The 17,909-nt window shown below is 33.5% G+C and overlaps 4 protein-coding genes across 7 annotated transcripts; 3 read left to right on the top strand and 1 right to left on the bottom strand.

Moving 5' to 3' along the window:
- The first annotated feature begins 957 nt into the window (after positions 1-957).
- LOC103576568 (methanethiol oxidase) lies at positions 958-4,523 on the top strand. Its single transcript, XM_008556847.3, has 8 exons — positions 958-1,259; positions 2,022-2,179; positions 2,247-2,426; positions 2,521-2,824; positions 2,883-3,143; positions 3,201-3,534; positions 3,611-3,733; positions 4,266-4,523. Exons 1-8 carry the CDS (start codon positions 1,241-1,243, stop codon positions 4,315-4,317), a joined length of 1,431 nt encoding a protein of 476 aa, XP_008555069.1. The 5' UTR covers positions 958-1,240; the 3' UTR covers positions 4,318-4,523.
- Positions 4,524-5,035: 512 nt separating this feature from the next.
- Positions 5,036-12,514, top strand: LOC103576567 (ADP-ribosylation factor-like protein 4C). Of its 2 annotated transcripts, XM_008556846.3 has the most exons (5): positions 5,036-5,462; positions 5,529-5,881; positions 9,441-9,747; positions 10,006-10,221; positions 10,366-12,514. In XM_008556846.3, exons 3-5 carry the CDS (start codon positions 9,534-9,536, stop codon positions 10,560-10,562), a joined length of 627 nt encoding a protein of 208 aa, XP_008555068.1. In that variant the 5' UTR covers positions 5,036-5,462; positions 5,529-5,881; positions 9,441-9,533; the 3' UTR covers positions 10,563-12,514. The 2 variants fall into 2 exon arrangements, with proteins under 2 accessions (XP_008555068.1, XP_008555067.1); XM_008556845.3 differs by having other exon boundaries at positions 5,036-5,881.
- A 76-nt stretch (positions 12,515-12,590) lies between these two features.
- Positions 12,591-15,422, bottom strand: LOC103576566 (uncharacterized). Its single transcript, XM_008556844.3, has 6 exons — positions 15,342-15,422; positions 14,464-14,850; positions 13,996-14,371; positions 13,674-13,909; positions 13,241-13,564; positions 12,591-13,171 (listed from the first exon to the last, which is right to left on the bottom strand). Exons 2-6 carry the CDS (start codon positions 14,842-14,844, stop codon positions 12,806-12,808), a joined length of 1,683 nt encoding a protein of 560 aa, XP_008555066.1. The 5' UTR covers positions 14,845-14,850; positions 15,342-15,422; the 3' UTR covers positions 12,591-12,805.
- Positions 15,423-15,882: 460 nt separating this feature from the next.
- LOC103576565 (uncharacterized) lies at positions 15,883-17,905 on the top strand. 3 transcript variants are annotated; one of them, XM_053737342.1, is made up of 3 exons: positions 15,883-16,056; positions 16,453-16,779; positions 17,018-17,905. In XM_053737342.1, the coding sequence occupies exons 2-3, from the start codon at positions 16,546-16,548 to the stop codon at positions 17,894-17,896; spliced, it is 1,113 nt and encodes a 370-aa protein (XP_053593317.1). In that variant the 5' UTR covers positions 15,883-16,056; positions 16,453-16,545; the 3' UTR covers positions 17,897-17,905. The 3 variants fall into 3 exon arrangements, with proteins under 3 accessions (XP_053593317.1, XP_008555065.1, XP_008555064.1); XM_008556843.2 differs by lacking the exon at positions 15,883-16,056 and adding an exon at positions 16,107-16,324; XM_008556842.2 differs by lacking the exon at positions 15,883-16,056 and having other exon boundaries at positions 16,107-16,779.
- The last annotated feature ends 4 nt before the right edge of the window (positions 17,906-17,909 follow it).

Below are 17,909 nucleotides of genomic sequence, written 5' to 3'. Positions count from 1 at the left end.
CGTCGTCTGGTTCATAATAACGACATGTGGAAACTCGGTAAAACATCAAAATTTAGTTTTGTCATAAGTGTCGTTTCTAGATCAAGAACGACGTTTGAAATATTTAAAGCCAATCGCGTGGGCGTTACTTGAATTCTTCAGCAGTCAAGTGTCATTTTAAAGTATCAATTGTTTTTGACGTACGTTTTGTGTCCAGTTAGTGAATATCACTAAAATAAAAATAAGAAAATGGAGAAAGAAGATTATATTTATTTATATTGAATTAATATGTCAATGAAAAAATTATTAATAATTATTATGCTGGGTTTCCTACAAAAATGTCTCGTAATTGTGTTAATTCTCACGGTTTGTGTTTTGATAGTAAACTTTGTCGGCAGGGGAAAAAAAAATGAACGTATTCTTCTAATGATAATGAACGTGAGTCGCAGTCTTGATAAATTGGACGCCGGATTAGACGTAATTAATAACAGAACTGAGCTTGCCAAGGAACAATTTAAGAAGTTAATTGAATTACATCTCAATTACTTCCCTTACACCAACAATCAACAGGCAAAGCTAAAAGAGCTAAAGAATTCAATGGCCAATTCAACTGTTTTCTCACAATCAACTGATTCCAAAAAAAAATCCACATAATTTATACTAGCAATTAGTAATTATAGTAATTAGTTTTAGTAATGACAATCAATTGGACCACTAAGTGAAAGTACTTAAATACTTATACTTAAAACTAGTTTATTGCAATTTTAATTTAAATTTAATGCACCAAAGAATTGCTATCGAGAATTTGTGTTCTCATGATTCGTGTTCATTAAACAACAATCGAAACATTAAATTCTAAATAATATATCCAATCATATCACTAATATAATAATTCATATTTTTATCTAAAAAACTATACAACCTACTATATATTTAATATAATAAATATTTATTGTAATTAAAATCCAAAGGAAATTAATATTTATTTAGCTCTTCTTATATTATTGAATTATATAAAGAGGATGGGGCCAATGTTAGTGAATAAATAAATATATCAATTAAGTAGTAAGATAATATAAATACGACGCAGATAAAAAATATCAGCCAGCAATATTATTAGTAATAATAGCATGTACTTATTTATCTCAATGCCTGCTGACTATTATATGTATTTACTCTTATGTAACTGTTGATGTGAAGTCTTTTCATGTATTGATACATACATATGTAATGATAATCTTACACGCAATTCATTCGCAAAATGGCAACAGCTACCAAAGGTATTTACTTCATATTTTTATTTTATTAAGGGAATTTTTCGAGTGCCCCCACTTTTCTTTTTAATTTTTAATGATAACTGCACTAAAGTCTTATTAATTAATTGAAATTATTATTAATCAATTAAAGCTTTAATTAAAAAAAGGAAACGTAGTTACTATTTCACAGATATGGAGTAAGAGGCCCAGTAACGGATTACTCAGGTATTTGTATATTTATATTTACTAAATATAAATATATAAATACATGGAATAATTGAGTTATAGTTTCGGGATCGGATACTGGGTCCTTTACCTTAGATTTAAAGAAATTACTTACAGTTGCCATCAATTAGGAGTCAATGCCATTCTCAGACAATACCCCCCACTTTTTAAAAATATTCAATGACTTTGAACTGTCAACATTATGAAAATTTTATTAATTAATTACAAGAAAATTAAAGCTTTAATTGAAAAAAGGACAATTTCGCCAAAAAGCAGATTTTTAAAAAAATTACTCAGTTGTTATCAATCAGGAGTTAAACGAAATTTTTTAAATAAATTGACATGATTTTACTGAAAATTATTTTTCAAATTTCGTAACTCTAAATTGATGTCAACTATAATTTTTTTTTTGCTCTAATTTTTTTTTTTTTTTTTTTTTTCAATAAATTGATAAAATGACAAATGACTGATTGAAAATTTCAAAAAATTGGCGGGGATTGTCTGAGAATGTCCTTGATTCATAAAAATGATTTATTTATGATAAGACATTTTAAAATTCAGATTGTCAACAATGTGGGCCGGGTTACAAAACCCCGAAAGCTGCAATGAAAGGCCCGAGAGAAAAAATAATGTATGTCGTCTGTATCAGTGCTGATGATAATAAACCAGACGTTCTTTCAACAGTTGACGTTGATCCAGCAAGTCCTACCTATTGTCAGGTTGTCTTTATTTATTTAAATATAGAAAATATATCACGAGTGTTAAATATTTATAAAACAAAAATAGATTATTCATAAATTACGAATGCCGTATGTGGGTGATGAACTTCATCATGCCGGATGGAACATATGTAGCAGCTGCCACGACTCTCAATTAAAAAGAGACACGTTTGTTTTGCCTTGTCTGATGTCTGATAGAGTTTATTTCATTGATACGAGTAATGAGCGTATGCCTAAAATAAAAAAGGTAGTTTGTATATTTAACTCAGCTGATTTCTTTATTTAAATTCAAATAAAGTAGTTCTTTATGATATTTACAATATTTCTTTTTCTTGTAAAAGATTTTGGAGCCGGAAGAAATGCATAAACATGGCCTAGCTACCCCACACACTGCCCACTGTTCTCCAAATGGAGAGATCATCATATCAACTATGGGAATACCCAACGGTGATGGTCTAGGTGATTTTCTGTGCGTAGACAGTGAAACTCTGGAGGCAAAAGGTCCTTGGACTTTGAGTGAGAAGAAAGCTAAGTTTGGATACGACTTTTGGTACCAGCCTCATCATGACGTTCTGATTTCAACGGAATGGGGGGTCCCGAGGATTTTTAAAAAAGGATTTGGTCCTGGACAGAGTTCTAATCCGGGTAAATTAAAGTAAATAATATATAATTTCTACTAAACATTAAATGTAATTTGTTTTAGATATTTATGGAAGACATTTAAATTTTTATTCATGGAGCAACCGAAGTCTTGAGCAAGTTATTGATCTAGGAGAAGAAGGAATCGCACCTCTTGAAGTTAGATTTCTTCATGATCCCTTGGCAAGTGAAGGGTTTGTCGGATGTGCTGTCTCATCAAATATATTCAGGTTTTATAAAACTGATGATGGCAAATGGGCCGCTGATAAAGTTATCGATGTGCCAGAAAAAAAAGTCGATGGATGGATGGGTCCAAGCATATCTGGTTAGAATAAATGACATTTAATAACTTATTCATAAATTATTTATTAATTTTTTTTAGGAATGATTACTGACATTTTACTGAGTCTGGATGATAAATATTTATATTTCAACAATTGGCTGCACGGTGACGTAAGACAGTACGATATAACAGATCGAAAAAAACCCCGATTAGTTGGTCAAGTGTTCTTGGGTGGTGCGATACTCTCTGACTCCAAGGTCCGTGTAATCGAGGACAAAGAGCTGTCGAGTCAACCTGAACCAGTGATTGTAAAAGGACGCAGACTCTATGGCGCTCCACAGATGCTTCAGTTGAGTCTCGATGGCCGGAGACTTTATGTCACTGGTGCAATCTTCAAGCCCTGGGACAAGCAATTTTATCCTGAGCATGTCAAGTAATTATTCATTTACCTCTTTGATCTTCAGCAATTATTAATCATACCATCTACCAATAAATTAATCTATTTATAGAAGCGGATCGACGATGGTAAAGCTTGACATTGACGTCGATAACGGTGGAATGAAGCTAGACCCAAACTTCCTCGTTGATTTCGGAGCAGACAAAGATGACATTCTTCTTGCCCACGAAATGAGGTAGTTTTAATAATAAACGAGCATCCCACAGTCATTACGTCTCTCCCCGAGTGTTACTACAAAATTTATTAAATATCATTTACATTTAATTGTTTATTTAAATCTTTACCAATCTACTCTCTGATATTTTTTTTATTTTTATTATCATGTAGACTTAATGAAACGAATTTCATCGACTTGCAAACTTATTGATTTCGATGAATGTTTAATTAAGAGATTCTTGAAAAAAAAATCCACAGGTCAATTTTTTTTATTTTTTTTTTACTTTATTAGAATTTCCCGCGTAATTTAAATGTAATTTGAATGATATATATAATTTATTTATTCCGATACTTGGCAATAAAAAAAAGTCGAAACCATAAAAAAGCAGAAACTCAACTACAGAAATTTCCGTCGAAACCAAATTTAATAACAAAAATTAATTCTATCACATAGATATGATTGGGAAAAAATTTCCTTATTTTCTTAATAATATAGATAATTACTCTTTTATACATTTAATAAATTACAATACATGTATTTTATTTTACAGATATCCCGGCGGTGACTGTACTTCCGACATTTGGCTTCCAGAATCATCCTAATTTTGTCATATATCTGATATCTTATATAACTTGTCTATTTTCCTACACAATTCAAGTGCCAACACCCAATGACAATGCGTATTGTATTGTACTGCGTAACCTTTAGATTAAAAAAAATATATCTATATATATACACATGTACTTGCATGTAAATTTATGTCTATGTCTATGCAATACAACTATTTTATTCATAAACCCGAGTATTTATTTTTATGTTATTTTATGTCAGTGTACTAGATATGAGACAATTTATAAATTTTAAAATAATGAAATTTATAAAAAAGCGCGCTCATTTTTCATTTATTTAAATTTTTATTTTACTTACAGTTTATTTATTAATTAAAAAATTTTAAAAATTTCTACTTTTCAGTTACATTCACATGTTATTTTATTTGTTGTTATAACATATAATGTAATGAAACAATTCCCGGAAACAAGTGAAAGTGAGGATAACAAGTCACATAAAATATGTAAACTGTCCGAAAACTTAGTTAATTAAAAATTCATTATTTTAAAAGCATAAATAAAATTACCAACCCACCAACTTGACTTTCTAATAATTTCCAAGCATCCAATCTTCACCAAAATAAACAATCTTTAAAAAATACAAAGCGCGGGAACATTTGAATCCATCGGCAGCGCGCCTACCGGCGGTAAATTCAAACTCCGCGGCGCGTAATGTGTCAGAGCAGAGAGAGCATTGAGGTGACGGCGGCGACGGTGCGGAGCACGACAGTCTCGATTCTCGTCTCTCCGGATACATATGTACACACAACATATATGTGTATATATATATACTTTTTAAAAGAGTATTGCCCTCTATCGTAATTGTCGTGCTGGTGCTAGTGCTAGTGCTGGGTACTGTTGTGTCTTGTGTGTTGAACCGAGTTAGTGTTATTATGATTACCGAATAAGTGGTGTCGTCTGGGTCTGGATGAGTCCTCAGTCCGAGTCTCAGTCGATTTATTTATCAGGACGGAGTACACACACACACACAAACACATACACACTAATAAATATATTAAATCACTGCATTATAAAATAATAAAACTAGTCTATCAACCCCAGCAGCTATCATCCAATATAACAAGTGACATATTCTACTGAGTGCTCCGTAATAGCTGATAGATCACCAAGACAACTGGGTATTTAATTAAAATAACAAATAGTCGATAAAAATATATGTTTATATAAATATTTTACGGTAATAGGGAAGTAAAAGTAATGTGCCAGGGTTGATTTACCATAGCGGGAAATAAAAAATATTACGGCATTACGCTCGGACGGTTTTATGTTGGATCCAGTGGGCAATCTTTTGAATTAATGTTTGTTGGATCGTTGATTAGATATGCTCTGTTGACGGTGCACTGTCAATTGTATCAATGACCGAAGCCCTGGGATTTGCGGTTGTAAATAATAAACACCAGAGTTTCCTTGATTCCACTGATAACTTTTTAAAATTATAACACAACACCACCAGAATCTAATCACCATCGAGATTATTGCTTGTGCTCTACATATTTCAGTGGATAAGCTTGTTTACGACGTCTATGACTCAATTATGGTAAGCAACAATATAATTGTTTATTAAATTAACTCTATTATATGTAAGTTAATTGGCTAGATGTGGTGTAGTCCACTTGGAGTATAGAGTAATTGAGAACGATAATTCATGAGTTTGAATTATGAATTATGTAAGAGGGAAAACTGCTAGCAAGTCCTTGCATTTTTACCATACCTTCATATGCTGCATTGTTGTTATTATTATTTTTACTTTCCAGTGTGTTTGAAAAATATATATATATATATATATATGTAGGTACATATGTATATGTATGGATGGATGCATATATTGTCTTGGTTAAATGGCCTTTCCATAGCCTTATTTGTCCATTTTCCCTGGACTTATTGACAAACGAATGGCTCGCCGTGTATGTAAAGGCATAATATTTTTTTGGCTGAGCTGAAATCTTTGTAACGACAATGGAGCCCGTAAAAACTGTAGCCAGAGGCCGTTTGTCAGTGTGTTGTAAAGCTAAAAGAGAGAAAGGCAGGTGGAGAAGGCTGCTTCTACCTGTGAATGAATGTACAAGAAAGGTTCACTACCTGTGCAACCATCAAGCGACATCTCATCCTGATATCTCTGCATTCCTCCCCCACTGATGTAGACTTATTTACTTTGTATTTTCATTGTTTGCTTTTTTCGTCTTATATTCTCACATCGTGGGCTTAGCTGTTGGATGTTAGTTTTATTTATTATATTTCACTGAACCGCTCGGCCAGACTGCAGACAATTTCCAATTCCCAAGGTAAACATTTTCTGACAGTCTGTTTTATTTATTGGTAATCATTCAATATTTTTTGTACAGATAACAGGAGTGGGATAGAGTAAAGTCCAATAATAACGTTGTTGTATTTATTATATTTTTTTATTATATCATAAAACTGTACAATGTATGAGGTATTTTTTATTATTTATTAATCAGTCCAATGATTCGGCTAGTAAATAGTGAATACGCTCGTTAAGGAACAGAATTGAAGTCGTATAAAAGTTTAAGTACATTTGCGTTGGCTGAGTGGCTTTAGTGGGTTATATATTAGATGATAGGCAAAGTAGCAGAGTAAAAAAAATATATATATAAAATAAGAGTCGGAGTATTGGCAGTTGAAATTTAAAACCCGTGGGTTCAGAGCTGAGGTAATAGAAAGTTTTAGAAACCAAGTGGGTGAGACGAATAGAAGGATGAGCAATAGGATTTTTTTAAAATGCGGGGCTTTAACTTGATGGGATTTTTTTTTTATAAACATCCATCCCAGATTTGTTACACAGCAGTGGTGTAGCAGCAGGCAGAGCGACTAGGCGGCAAGATGAGGGTAGAGTGTAAAAATAGATTGCTATTCGTTCGGGACGGTGGGTAGAATGAAAAGGTCCGACAACTGTATTATAATACACGAGTTAGCACAGATGAGAGTACAGCAAATAATTCAGTACATTGGACTACGGAGTGATGTACTGTGATGATGTGAATAGTTACAGTTGAGGGACATAGAATCAGGCAACCGAATAGCGAAGAAACGCCCCCGCTCTCTCAACTGTTTCAAGAACTTTTCAGCGTGAACTTTTTTTTCTCTTCTTCTTCTTCTTCTTATACTTTTGCTTCTGCTTCTGCTTCTGCTTCTTCTAGTTTTCTATGCAACGGGTTTTGAGATTTTATTTTGACGAGTTGAAAAATTGCGCACGCGTCGTCCTACCAGTCGATAGAGACTACGCACGATCAAAAGCTAAAGTTCACGTTCTCTGTAACCAAGGAGAAATAATGATGGCATTAACATCAACAATAATAATCACTTTTTTTTCTATAATGTTTTGCATTGCGCATGGTCATGTTTATATTTTTGGAGTAGATGACCTTCTATTCCCTAAATTTTGTTGTTTTATTTTTTTTATATTAGAAAATCACTCAGGACCTTCACGAGTATAATATATATATATATATATATATATATATTTCATAAGACAATTTAATAAAAGTTTCATTGACAAATTTATTTTCTCAGTAAATTCAATGTTAGAAGAGAATGGAGCTGAGAAAAAATAATAGTGGCTTAGAAATAATAATAATAATAATGAATTTAAAAGTAGAGAGTAAAAAAATATTAGACAGCTGATAGTAATTTATAAAAAAAAAAATCAGGAAAACAATGATCCTTTTGTTCCCTTTTTAGTTTCTCGTTTTCCACAAAATGATTCCGTTATGCCTACTTTTTCCTCGCCCGTGTTTTTATTTACACGATGCGATGACGAACTTACTGGTGTGTGTAGTCATCGTGTTTATTACATATATATATATATATATATATATATATATATAAGTGAGTTACATACAAAAAAGTAACATAAAGCCCCAGTCATACTGAAGAAAAGACTTGCAGCATGGCATCGAGTGTATGTACGGCCGCGGATAATACGTTTGGTTGCGCGAGGAGTTACAAGACCACGAACCACCAGAATAACGGTCTGTGTGTACTACTCTAGTCTCATTTAAAAATAAAAAAAGATTAAGAAAAATAACGCACGAGCATGTATGTGCAGAGAACGTATCAAATGTATTATTGTAGTAATTTAGTACATAAATATACATATGTATGTATTAGTACGTGTATTGGCACGAGTCTTGAGTTGCAAATACTCACCCGAGTCTTTATAATTGTATAATGTGTAATTTAAGAAAGAGAGAGAGAAAAGGGAAGGCAGCATCAGGCAAATGCAGCGGAGACGATACGCTGAGGCTGATAATTGGCTCATCTTCATCTTGAGCGTCAATATATATGCGAAACCTACTTTCATATTGAATAAACGATAAAATGTCTGATGTGTGTAAAATACAGTTGTTCTCCTTCAACTCATTCCCTTCTATACCCTGCCCCTCTCAATCATTATCTCTATCTTCCCCTCTCTCTGTCTTTATCAGCCAACAAGTACTTGGTAACTCTCAGCTCTTTCATCCGTGGTATCGTTAATCTGGAAACAATCCGTCGACGATGCAAGTCCGTCGAACGTGTAAGGAGGTTGTTAAGAAAACTGGGTAAATGTTGCATCGAGCGACTTTAGTTTACAAAGTTGACTCAAATAATAATATATGAGATCCAGCTTACATTAGCTTTTGCTCCTGCTTCTGCATCTGTCTCTCCCTCTGCTTTTACGTCTGCTTATATATATATATACTCATATGAATAAGTTAAAAGATGGGGTATGGCATAGTAGTAAACGGAGACTGAGGAAAAAGAGATGAAAGACTGGAGTATAATACGAGGGAGCATGATAATGATAGAGAGAGAAATCTGGCGCTGTAGGTCATAATAACATACTCTAACACTGTACCGATATCGACTTAAGAATATTGCTTCATCCTAAATGCCTTTTATTATACGCAGATTTCTCTTTACCCATTGAAGATTGAATGACTTTAAATAAAAATATATATGATGATGCTGCTGGTGCGGTACGGAGCACAGTATCAATAGATTGTATTATATTGATGACTCAAGTACGAGTGTGTGTTTAGTTGGAGTAATGAATAAATGTCGTTGTGGTAATTTAATTTATTTGTTTAATTGTTTAGATGAACCGAGAGGATTGGAGCGGCGTTTGGTAGGAAACAAATAGCGTCTAGATGTGCGAGTTGCCAGATAGCGAAAGCAGATAGACGGAAGGAATGGGTGCTGGGATGGGCAGGACAGGAACGAGTGGCGGAGGCCTCCTCGAGGCATTACCCACCGGCTCGCCGCTCCACGTTGCCATGCTGGGCCTAGACAGCGCTGGAAAAACCACGGCATTGTATCGACTTAAATTCGATCAGTATCTCAATACTGTTCCCACGATTGGTTTCAACTGTGAGAGAATTCGCGGGGCTATTGGAAAAGCTAAAGGTTTTTTTTTTGTTATTATTGCTATTGTTATTATACTCAAACACTGTTCCTTTCGATTTGAGTTTAATCTATCGGCTTTCAAAGTGACGGCTGTAAAAAAAAGAATAATAGATAGTGACTTTTAATGTCTGCTATTTAAATTTATTTAATTACGCGGTTTAATTAACAGGAACACTAATAAACATTTGTCTTAGTATTTAACATGAATGTAATAAATACTGAGGGGTATTAAGGTATTAACTGATGTAATGCTTTTAGGTGTAAATTTTCTAGTATGGGATGTCGGTGGGCAAGAAAAGCTACGACCCCTCTGGAAGTCTTATACGAGATGCACCGACGGTATTATATTTGTCGTAGACTCGTGTGACACGGAAAGACTAGAGGAAGCTAAAATGGAATTAACTAGAACAGCAAGAAGTCCAGACAATGCCGGTGTGCCGATACTTATTTTAGCTAACAAACAAGATTTGCCTGGTAAGTGAAAGATAATGCACTGGGATAAGTAGGCAATAAAAAAAAATTGGAGCAAAAAAATAATTTAATAAAGTGGATGGATGGTGGAGGGGCAGACGATGAAGGCGGTCACGTTTAATAAATGTCTGGGGAATTATTTTTCAGGTGCTAAAGAGGTTGGTGAGTTGGAGAAGCATCTCGGCGTGCTTGAGTTCACAGGATCTCCGGGCTGTTCGTGCATAAGGGTCCAACCAGCGTGTGCTATTACCGGAGAGGGTCTTCACGAGGGTCTCGATACTCTTTATCAGTTGATACAGAAGCGACGCAAGCTTGCTAAATTAAACCGAAAACGGGCTAGGTAGGCCCGCGCCTCTGAGGACTGTACGTGTGTCTTTTGATACCACAATTCGTGTCCTCAAATATTAACCAATTATCATTGTGATATTTGGCCGGTTAAAAAATACGGTAACTTATTTTCTCTAAAAGAAGTTGCACGACCGGATTATTCTGTCGCTGCCGTACTCAGCGAGTATTTATACACGTTTACAAGCAAGTGTCTGTAAATGTCTGTGTGGGGAATTTTTTGACGAATCGACGTCGTTGCCCAAGTTTGGAAGCTCAAGTCGACGACGAGTCAAGTACAATCCGACAAAACGAATAAACATGCCACCAACTGACAACTCCTATAACTGGCCCGTTTTTACTGTGACGTGTTTAAGTAGGAGTAAAAAAAAGTATATAAAAAAAAAAAAGATAACACGATAAATAAATGAAACGTGGATATTTAAAAAATAAATATAATAAATTTATTAAAACGCGTTGTAATCCGTAGGTGAATATTTTAATTACTGAGACTCCAACGCGTGTATTGTTGCAACGATTATTGAACCACAATCCGACCTCAATGATTATTGTCATCGTGATAATACGTCTTTTTCAACCAATTACAATATAAATAAATTAAAAAAAAAATATATATATATATATATAAATATATAAAATTAGACACAAGTAGGAAAAATGGGAGAAAGTTAAAATAACGTGAGAAAGAGAGAGAAAGAGAAGAGATGTAACTCTCGACTGATTCTACAATTGACTAAAAACTCATCGTCTTACATGCTCGTGCCTCTTATTATGTCTATTAATACTTTACACATCTTTGTACCCCGCTGACCTACTGAGTCATTCGTGTAATGTGTATTTTATTCTATATCTGTCTTGTTTAAATTTAAAACCCAGAAAAGTCTCGACATCGTTGCTGGCAATTGATTGTCAACATGATCTAACTTTTAATTGCAGACCTACGTCTGATAAGATTGTTGTTGTTTTATTGCTATAATTTATATTGTTTACACAGTCTATTGATACGGTCTTTTATTTCACCGGTAGCTTCTCGCTCTCATTAGTCATTTCGTTGCTCATTATATTGACAGTTGGTTTTAGTTATCTATTTTATTATTATCATAAATCATAACTATTATTATTATTAATTATACTTTAATATAACTTAAATTTTAATTATTAAAATGTCACTCCCGTATGCTAAAGAGTGATGATACTAGTCGACTTAACACTTGTTTTAAGTCTGTGCTATAAATGGAATGAGTGTCTGGTAATATTCAAATGTAAATATAAATAATAATAATAATTATAAACACTGGTCCGTGATGTATAAAAAAAACGCGGCTATAGAATAATATGTGTACATTTAAAATTGCTTGTCAAATAAGAAAGAGCAAGTAGACCATCCGTCGTTTAATTATCATTACTCTTATCACTTAAAATTTTTAGCGCACTCTTGTTATTTAATATGCTAATTAGAGCTTACGTATGACATATCGAGTAGTGATTTATCTTGTTCTTTTTTTTTTTCATTAGATAATTTAAATTAATTGCCGATGGTGGTCGACTTCTCGCACTTATTTGCGGTCGCAAAAATACTCGAGTCCTAGATGATAAGAATCCTCGCGTAAGTTGTTTTTATAACGAAGTGTAATAAGAAAATTATTATTATTATTATTATTATTATATATGTATATGTATAAATACTTGCCCTTGTTGTGTTTATTAGTCTTAATATTTTATCTAAAGTTTTAACCAATCGATCTATTTATCTACGCGTTAAAATCTTCAGTATGTCTGCGCGTGAAAAAATGCTAATGTGATTGATTGATAATTAGAACCATTGTAATTTAATTATAAAAAAAGGAACAAAAAAACAAACAATGAAATTTTATAATTAATTGTATATTGATAATATTTATGTAGATGGATTATTTATCTTTACGCTCTTAATTCATAATAGTAAGTATTATAAAGTAATATTTGGACTGCGAATTTTGTTTTTTTTTTTTTTTTAAATATATAAACTGATAAATTTTACAAGTCGAGTGGAAAATTATTGATGACATTTTTTATAAATAGGCGATAAGTTGTTTCTACCGGAACATTGCGCGCCTACGCATGTTGCGTGATGCAAGACATTTCCTTTTCCCTACATCCCACGCTATAAATTATACGTTTTTCTTAAAGACAACTCTTATATGGAAAAAATGTGTACATGTAAATACATAATTTATATAAAAGAGAGCAATGATAAGAATTATTAAATTAAATCACGACAGTCTCGTCTTGCACCCGAAGGCAGAGAATCCTCTGGTATTTTTTTTTCTTCAGCGAGTTTTTTTAATTCGAAAGTAAGATCTTGGATTTCGCTATCGAGAGATTTATCATCTGAAAAAAATCCCCGAGATTTTCTGGGCATTGTTAGCTGCTTTAGTTGTAAATTTTTTTGTCTTGCAATAAGAGAAGATCGAGATGATGTTGGCGGTGTTAATACCGATGACTTCGTTCTGCTATCATGCTTGGATGATTTATCATCATCTTTATCTGTAGATTTAGTTTTTAAATTAAATTCAGGAGGTTCCATTATTCGCTCCAGTGCAGCGAGCAGTCGATGCATAAGATTGAACTGAAAAAAAAAGAGAAAGTATTTTTTAAGATAAATAAAATGATTTTATTATTTTAAGTAAACAGATACCTTTTGAGCAGCATCCTCAGCTTCTCGCATTATTTTAATCTCTTGAGTAAATCCTTCTTTCTCGCACTGCCTGACAATGTCTGCTGGTAAATTGTCCAAAGTCATATTGAGACTCTCGTAAATCTTTTCTATCGTCTGCATCATAGTGAACCCGTCCAACTTTGCGTGATTCGGTCCCACGCAGCTTTCGTACGTATCTTCAATAAAAACTTGGAGATAGAGAACTGATTCCGAGCATACAAGTTCTCGGAATACTTGCTGAAGAAGATAATCCGCGTAAGCCTTCAGATTAGCGGCTCTTTGTTCGCAAGCTTCGATCAAAGACTAGAAGTTTAAATTTCATTACAATTTTATTTATTTAAATACTAACGATAAGTAAATTTAAATATTTTATCAAGTAAAAGTATGACTCAGCATTGGTTTGATAACAGACCTCGAGCTCTTTGATATTGTCTTCAATAATTCCAATTTCTTTTTTTATAAGTTCTTCTGTTTTGGCAACATCTGTCGTCATCTCTTCCATGGGTTTGGCCAGAGATTCTAGATGAATAAGCGCGTCGAGATTTCGTGATTCTATTTCAGAAAAAATTCGTGACAATTCCAGAGGATCCTCTACAGTTATGTCTCCGGAGCCAAGATTACTATCGCTGATCTCTTCCTCGAATGACTCTGATTATTAAATTGTCCTTTTAAATTTTTTAATCTCAAAACCCAGAACCAATCAATCTTAAAAAAATTATAAGCTGAAAAATTACCTATGAGACACTCGAGAGATGACTTAGCAGCTGGTTCTTCATAAACAATTGACTCACTTTCATAATTATCTGATTTTTCATCTTCTTTACAAACAGAATCATCAGCAACGGCAGTAGCAGTAGCAGCTTTAAGTTGAGGTGGTGAAAAAACTTTTCGGATAAAATCATGACACATTTTGGCATCACGCCACATTTCCCGCCACTGATACACTTCCAATCTGACTTGTCCAAATTCTTTAAACAATCGGTCCCGTTTTGAAATCATCTTGCTGCTATTTCGAGCTTCCTGATCAGCTTCTTCCAACACTTTCATACTAGCTTCATGGTCGTTGGACAAATATTTTTCAAAGGCGTTACTGTACTCGCGATAACGATCCTCAAAAACAAAAATAAACAATAACATTCATAAATATTGTAACTTCTCTGCAGCCAATAAAAATTTTTTTAAAAATATTTATAGCCAAGTACCTCAATGTCGCTAAATCTTTTACTTTCCTCATCAAACTGCTGGTCAATCCTAATGCAATGATCCCGATTGTACCCAGCGACGAGTCTTGTCTTGAGTACTCGGTTAACTTGCTCGACATATTTGCGCCTTGAGAACTTTTCGCGGATTGGACGACCGGCAAGATCAGTGAAGTAACCAGGATCGACGTCAGTAATAGCCGTTGGTGTAACAATTGAAGTTTCTTTTTCTTTTATCACAGGATATTTCTTGACACATTTAGTCACACTTTTACCACCCTTCTTATTCCGTCTCTTTGCTTCATTCCACTGATAAAATCCAAACAACTGGACATTTGACGGCACCAAAAAAGGTGACTGTTCTTCTTCTATTTTTCTATTCATCTTCTACTAAATAATCAAGTATTTGAATATAATTAAAACGATCTTGGAATTAGTAAACAATTAACAATTTTCTGATTCTTTTTTAACAAATTAATTACAAAAACTAAAAATATGCATATTCAGAAAATTAAAAAAACTATAGGTACAATTTTTTAAATATTTTTTATCGGCTAACTTCAGTATCATTAACTAATGATCCTGAATGTGAATGTAGCAGACATGAGATAATTTATAAATTTTAAATAAATAAATAAAAATAATGAAATTTTTAAAAAATGCGCGAGCTGATTTGTCGTTGATTCAAAAACGCATTTTTTAAATTAATATTTTACTTACATTTCACTTATTTATTCAAAAATTTAAAAAATTCCCACTTGTCAGTTATATTCATACTCATAAATTCGGAAATAATTAACAAGTTTTGAATTTTTTTTTTAAGAAATCAATTAAAAAAAAAAAAAACTAAATATATGCACATGTAGAAAATAAAAAAGTACCTTTGCTGAAAAAGGTTGACAATAATTTCCAAAATAAAAAGATAAAAAAATAACAAGCTCCTGACAACGTGAGAAGTTTGACATGCGCGTTACCAATCTCATTCAAAATTATTAAATCCGCATGCATTAAATCTCCTTCATTACATCGTACAGAGAACAATAGATTGTTATATATCATTATAGCACTATATATATATGGGTTTGATCGAGCATGGTGGCTGTTTGTTTACAGGCAGTATGCGTATGAAGAAACTGATATTATTGTGGATTGCAGATCCTGGCCTGTGAAAAGAAGGATATTACACAAGCTGGAAGTAATAATGTTCCAAGTGAGCCAAAGTATCTAGCAAAAGTTAAATTGATAAGTTTAAGAAATATAAAAGGAAGAATATAAAAAGAAAAAAAAGTAATATATAAGAATAGTAAGAGCGATCGGTTCCATCCCAGATATACTGGCGTTCTAGATTTGCCGTCCCAGCATTAAAATGTCTTCGCCGAATATCTACCGCGTCTAGAGAAAAGAAAGGAACGAACGCTCTGGCATCTACTTTCATTGCTGTCAGTTCTACCGGACCTATAAGGTGCAAGTACCGTTCATCTCTTATCTTCTCATATATATTTATATTACACATAAATATTATAATATCCAGCGACTGTTATTTAAAAAAAAAAATTGTTATTTAAATCTTACGGCTTTAATTTAATAAAATAAAGAGTAAGTAAAAAGTTTAATTTAAAATATTGTTGAAGAAAAATAATTTACTTTACGTTTTATTGTTTGAGAATTGAGTAAAGAGGATTTCTAATTTTATAAAATTACTTAATGTAATATAAACACAATTATTATGACTATTACTGATGATAATTACAATGAAATATAAAATTTCACCGGCGACAAGTGTCACTGTGCTCAAACACGCCGTGATTCATTAGACGGAGACGGTGACGACGACGGCATTCATGCTCTGTTTTGCAGTACGTGAGTGAGTGAATTAATAACAAAGTTTTCTACAGGATACTAAAAATATAGCTGATTACTCTTTCAAAAACTTCTGGGACCGTACATATTTTTTTATATATCAGCTTTGTCAACTATTATTTTTCATTTCAGTCAGCATTGCCAAGCTAAGCAGATATGTGACACTCGGATAGAGGTCTGACATTATTTAAAAGTGCTGAGTTTTTATAATATTTTTTTTACACGATGATAAGTATGGAGAAGAGACTGGTGGTGATAGTGCTGCTAGGGCTGTCGCACGTGCCGGGTTTTACGCTGAGCTGGGATGGATGCGGTGGAAGACTTGAACGTGCTCTGGATGCTATGCAACGGGAGTCAACGCGAAGGAATCGTCATGATGATGATGACAATACTGTTGTTTATCAACGAAAGCTTACGTCAGCTCCACTTGAGATGACTGTCACACGTGTTTCGGTAAAGGTATGTCTTTTATTCATTTATTTTTTTCTTCCTGAAGTTAGCAGAGTTAAAAATTTTCAAATTTTTTTTTTCAAGTTTAATTTCAAAATAAAAAGAAAAAAAAAAAAAACTAAAAAAAAAAAAAGAAAAAACTAAAAAAATGCACATGTAGAAAATTAAAAGAACTATATGCGCAATTTTTTTAAATATTTTTTTTTTTAAATTTAACTTTAGTATCATAAAAATAATTATTTTGCAGGTACCAAGTTCGGGAAATAATCGCGATGGCACGTGGGCTAGAGTCGATAAATGTCAATATGAGCCGAGCAATAATTCACTGAAAAGTCGTGTAATGTTCAATGATTTATCAGTGTCAGGATTAGTGTCACTAATACCAAGCCAGCGACATTCATCACCACCATCATCAAGCATGGGTGAATCCTGTCGGATGAGTTTACGATTGAAACGAGCTGGTGTTGAATTTTTTACGAGCCCAATAGCCCGCGCACGTGGACAAATGAGAATTCGTACAGAGTCAAATTTTTTGGAGCCGAGGTTCGCCTCAATTTATGCCTACGGCTGTCATCCAACCAACCGCGTGGACAGACAGATAAAACGACATGACAAGCCCGCGGCATTGACAACTTCCAGTCATCATCATAATCTTCTTCATCATGATCATAATAATCATCATCATCATCATGATTATGATGACGTTGCTGAACCACGTCGTGAAGATATCGTTGACCACTTGACGAAAGAAGAAGACGTTGTTATTGCCAACGAAAGTTCCGCTTCGCGACTTGGCTACTCGCGGTTTGATTTCGCGCCAACTAAAAAAACATTTTGGATTACAAAGTCCCCGGATGATAAACGTAAAAGGCGGTCTAATATTTCAGCGGATCCACTGGATGACAACTTTGATAACTCCCACGAAAGTAAATTCCATAATTTTTTTATGAACGATTATCCTTATGGAGTCGATTGGCAGTCCAAGGAGAATGTCGCCCGGGAAATGGAAGACGTTTTTCTGCGAGGAGCCAGCGAAGCTCTGACTAAATACATCGAGCATGAGCTTCATCCTGCTATCAAAGAAACTCTCATGATTTCTATGGGTTACACTGTTAGTTGGGGATAATTATCTAATCTAA

This window comes from Microplitis demolitor, chromosome 3 (assembly GCF_026212275.2).
Source record: "Microplitis demolitor isolate Queensland-Clemson2020A chromosome 3, iyMicDemo2.1a, whole genome shotgun sequence".
NCBI lineage: Eukaryota > Metazoa > Arthropoda > Insecta > Hymenoptera > Braconidae > Microplitis > Microplitis demolitor.
The sequence above is the reverse complement of the archived record's forward strand: the minus strand, read 5'-3'. Positions and strand labels throughout refer to the sequence as shown.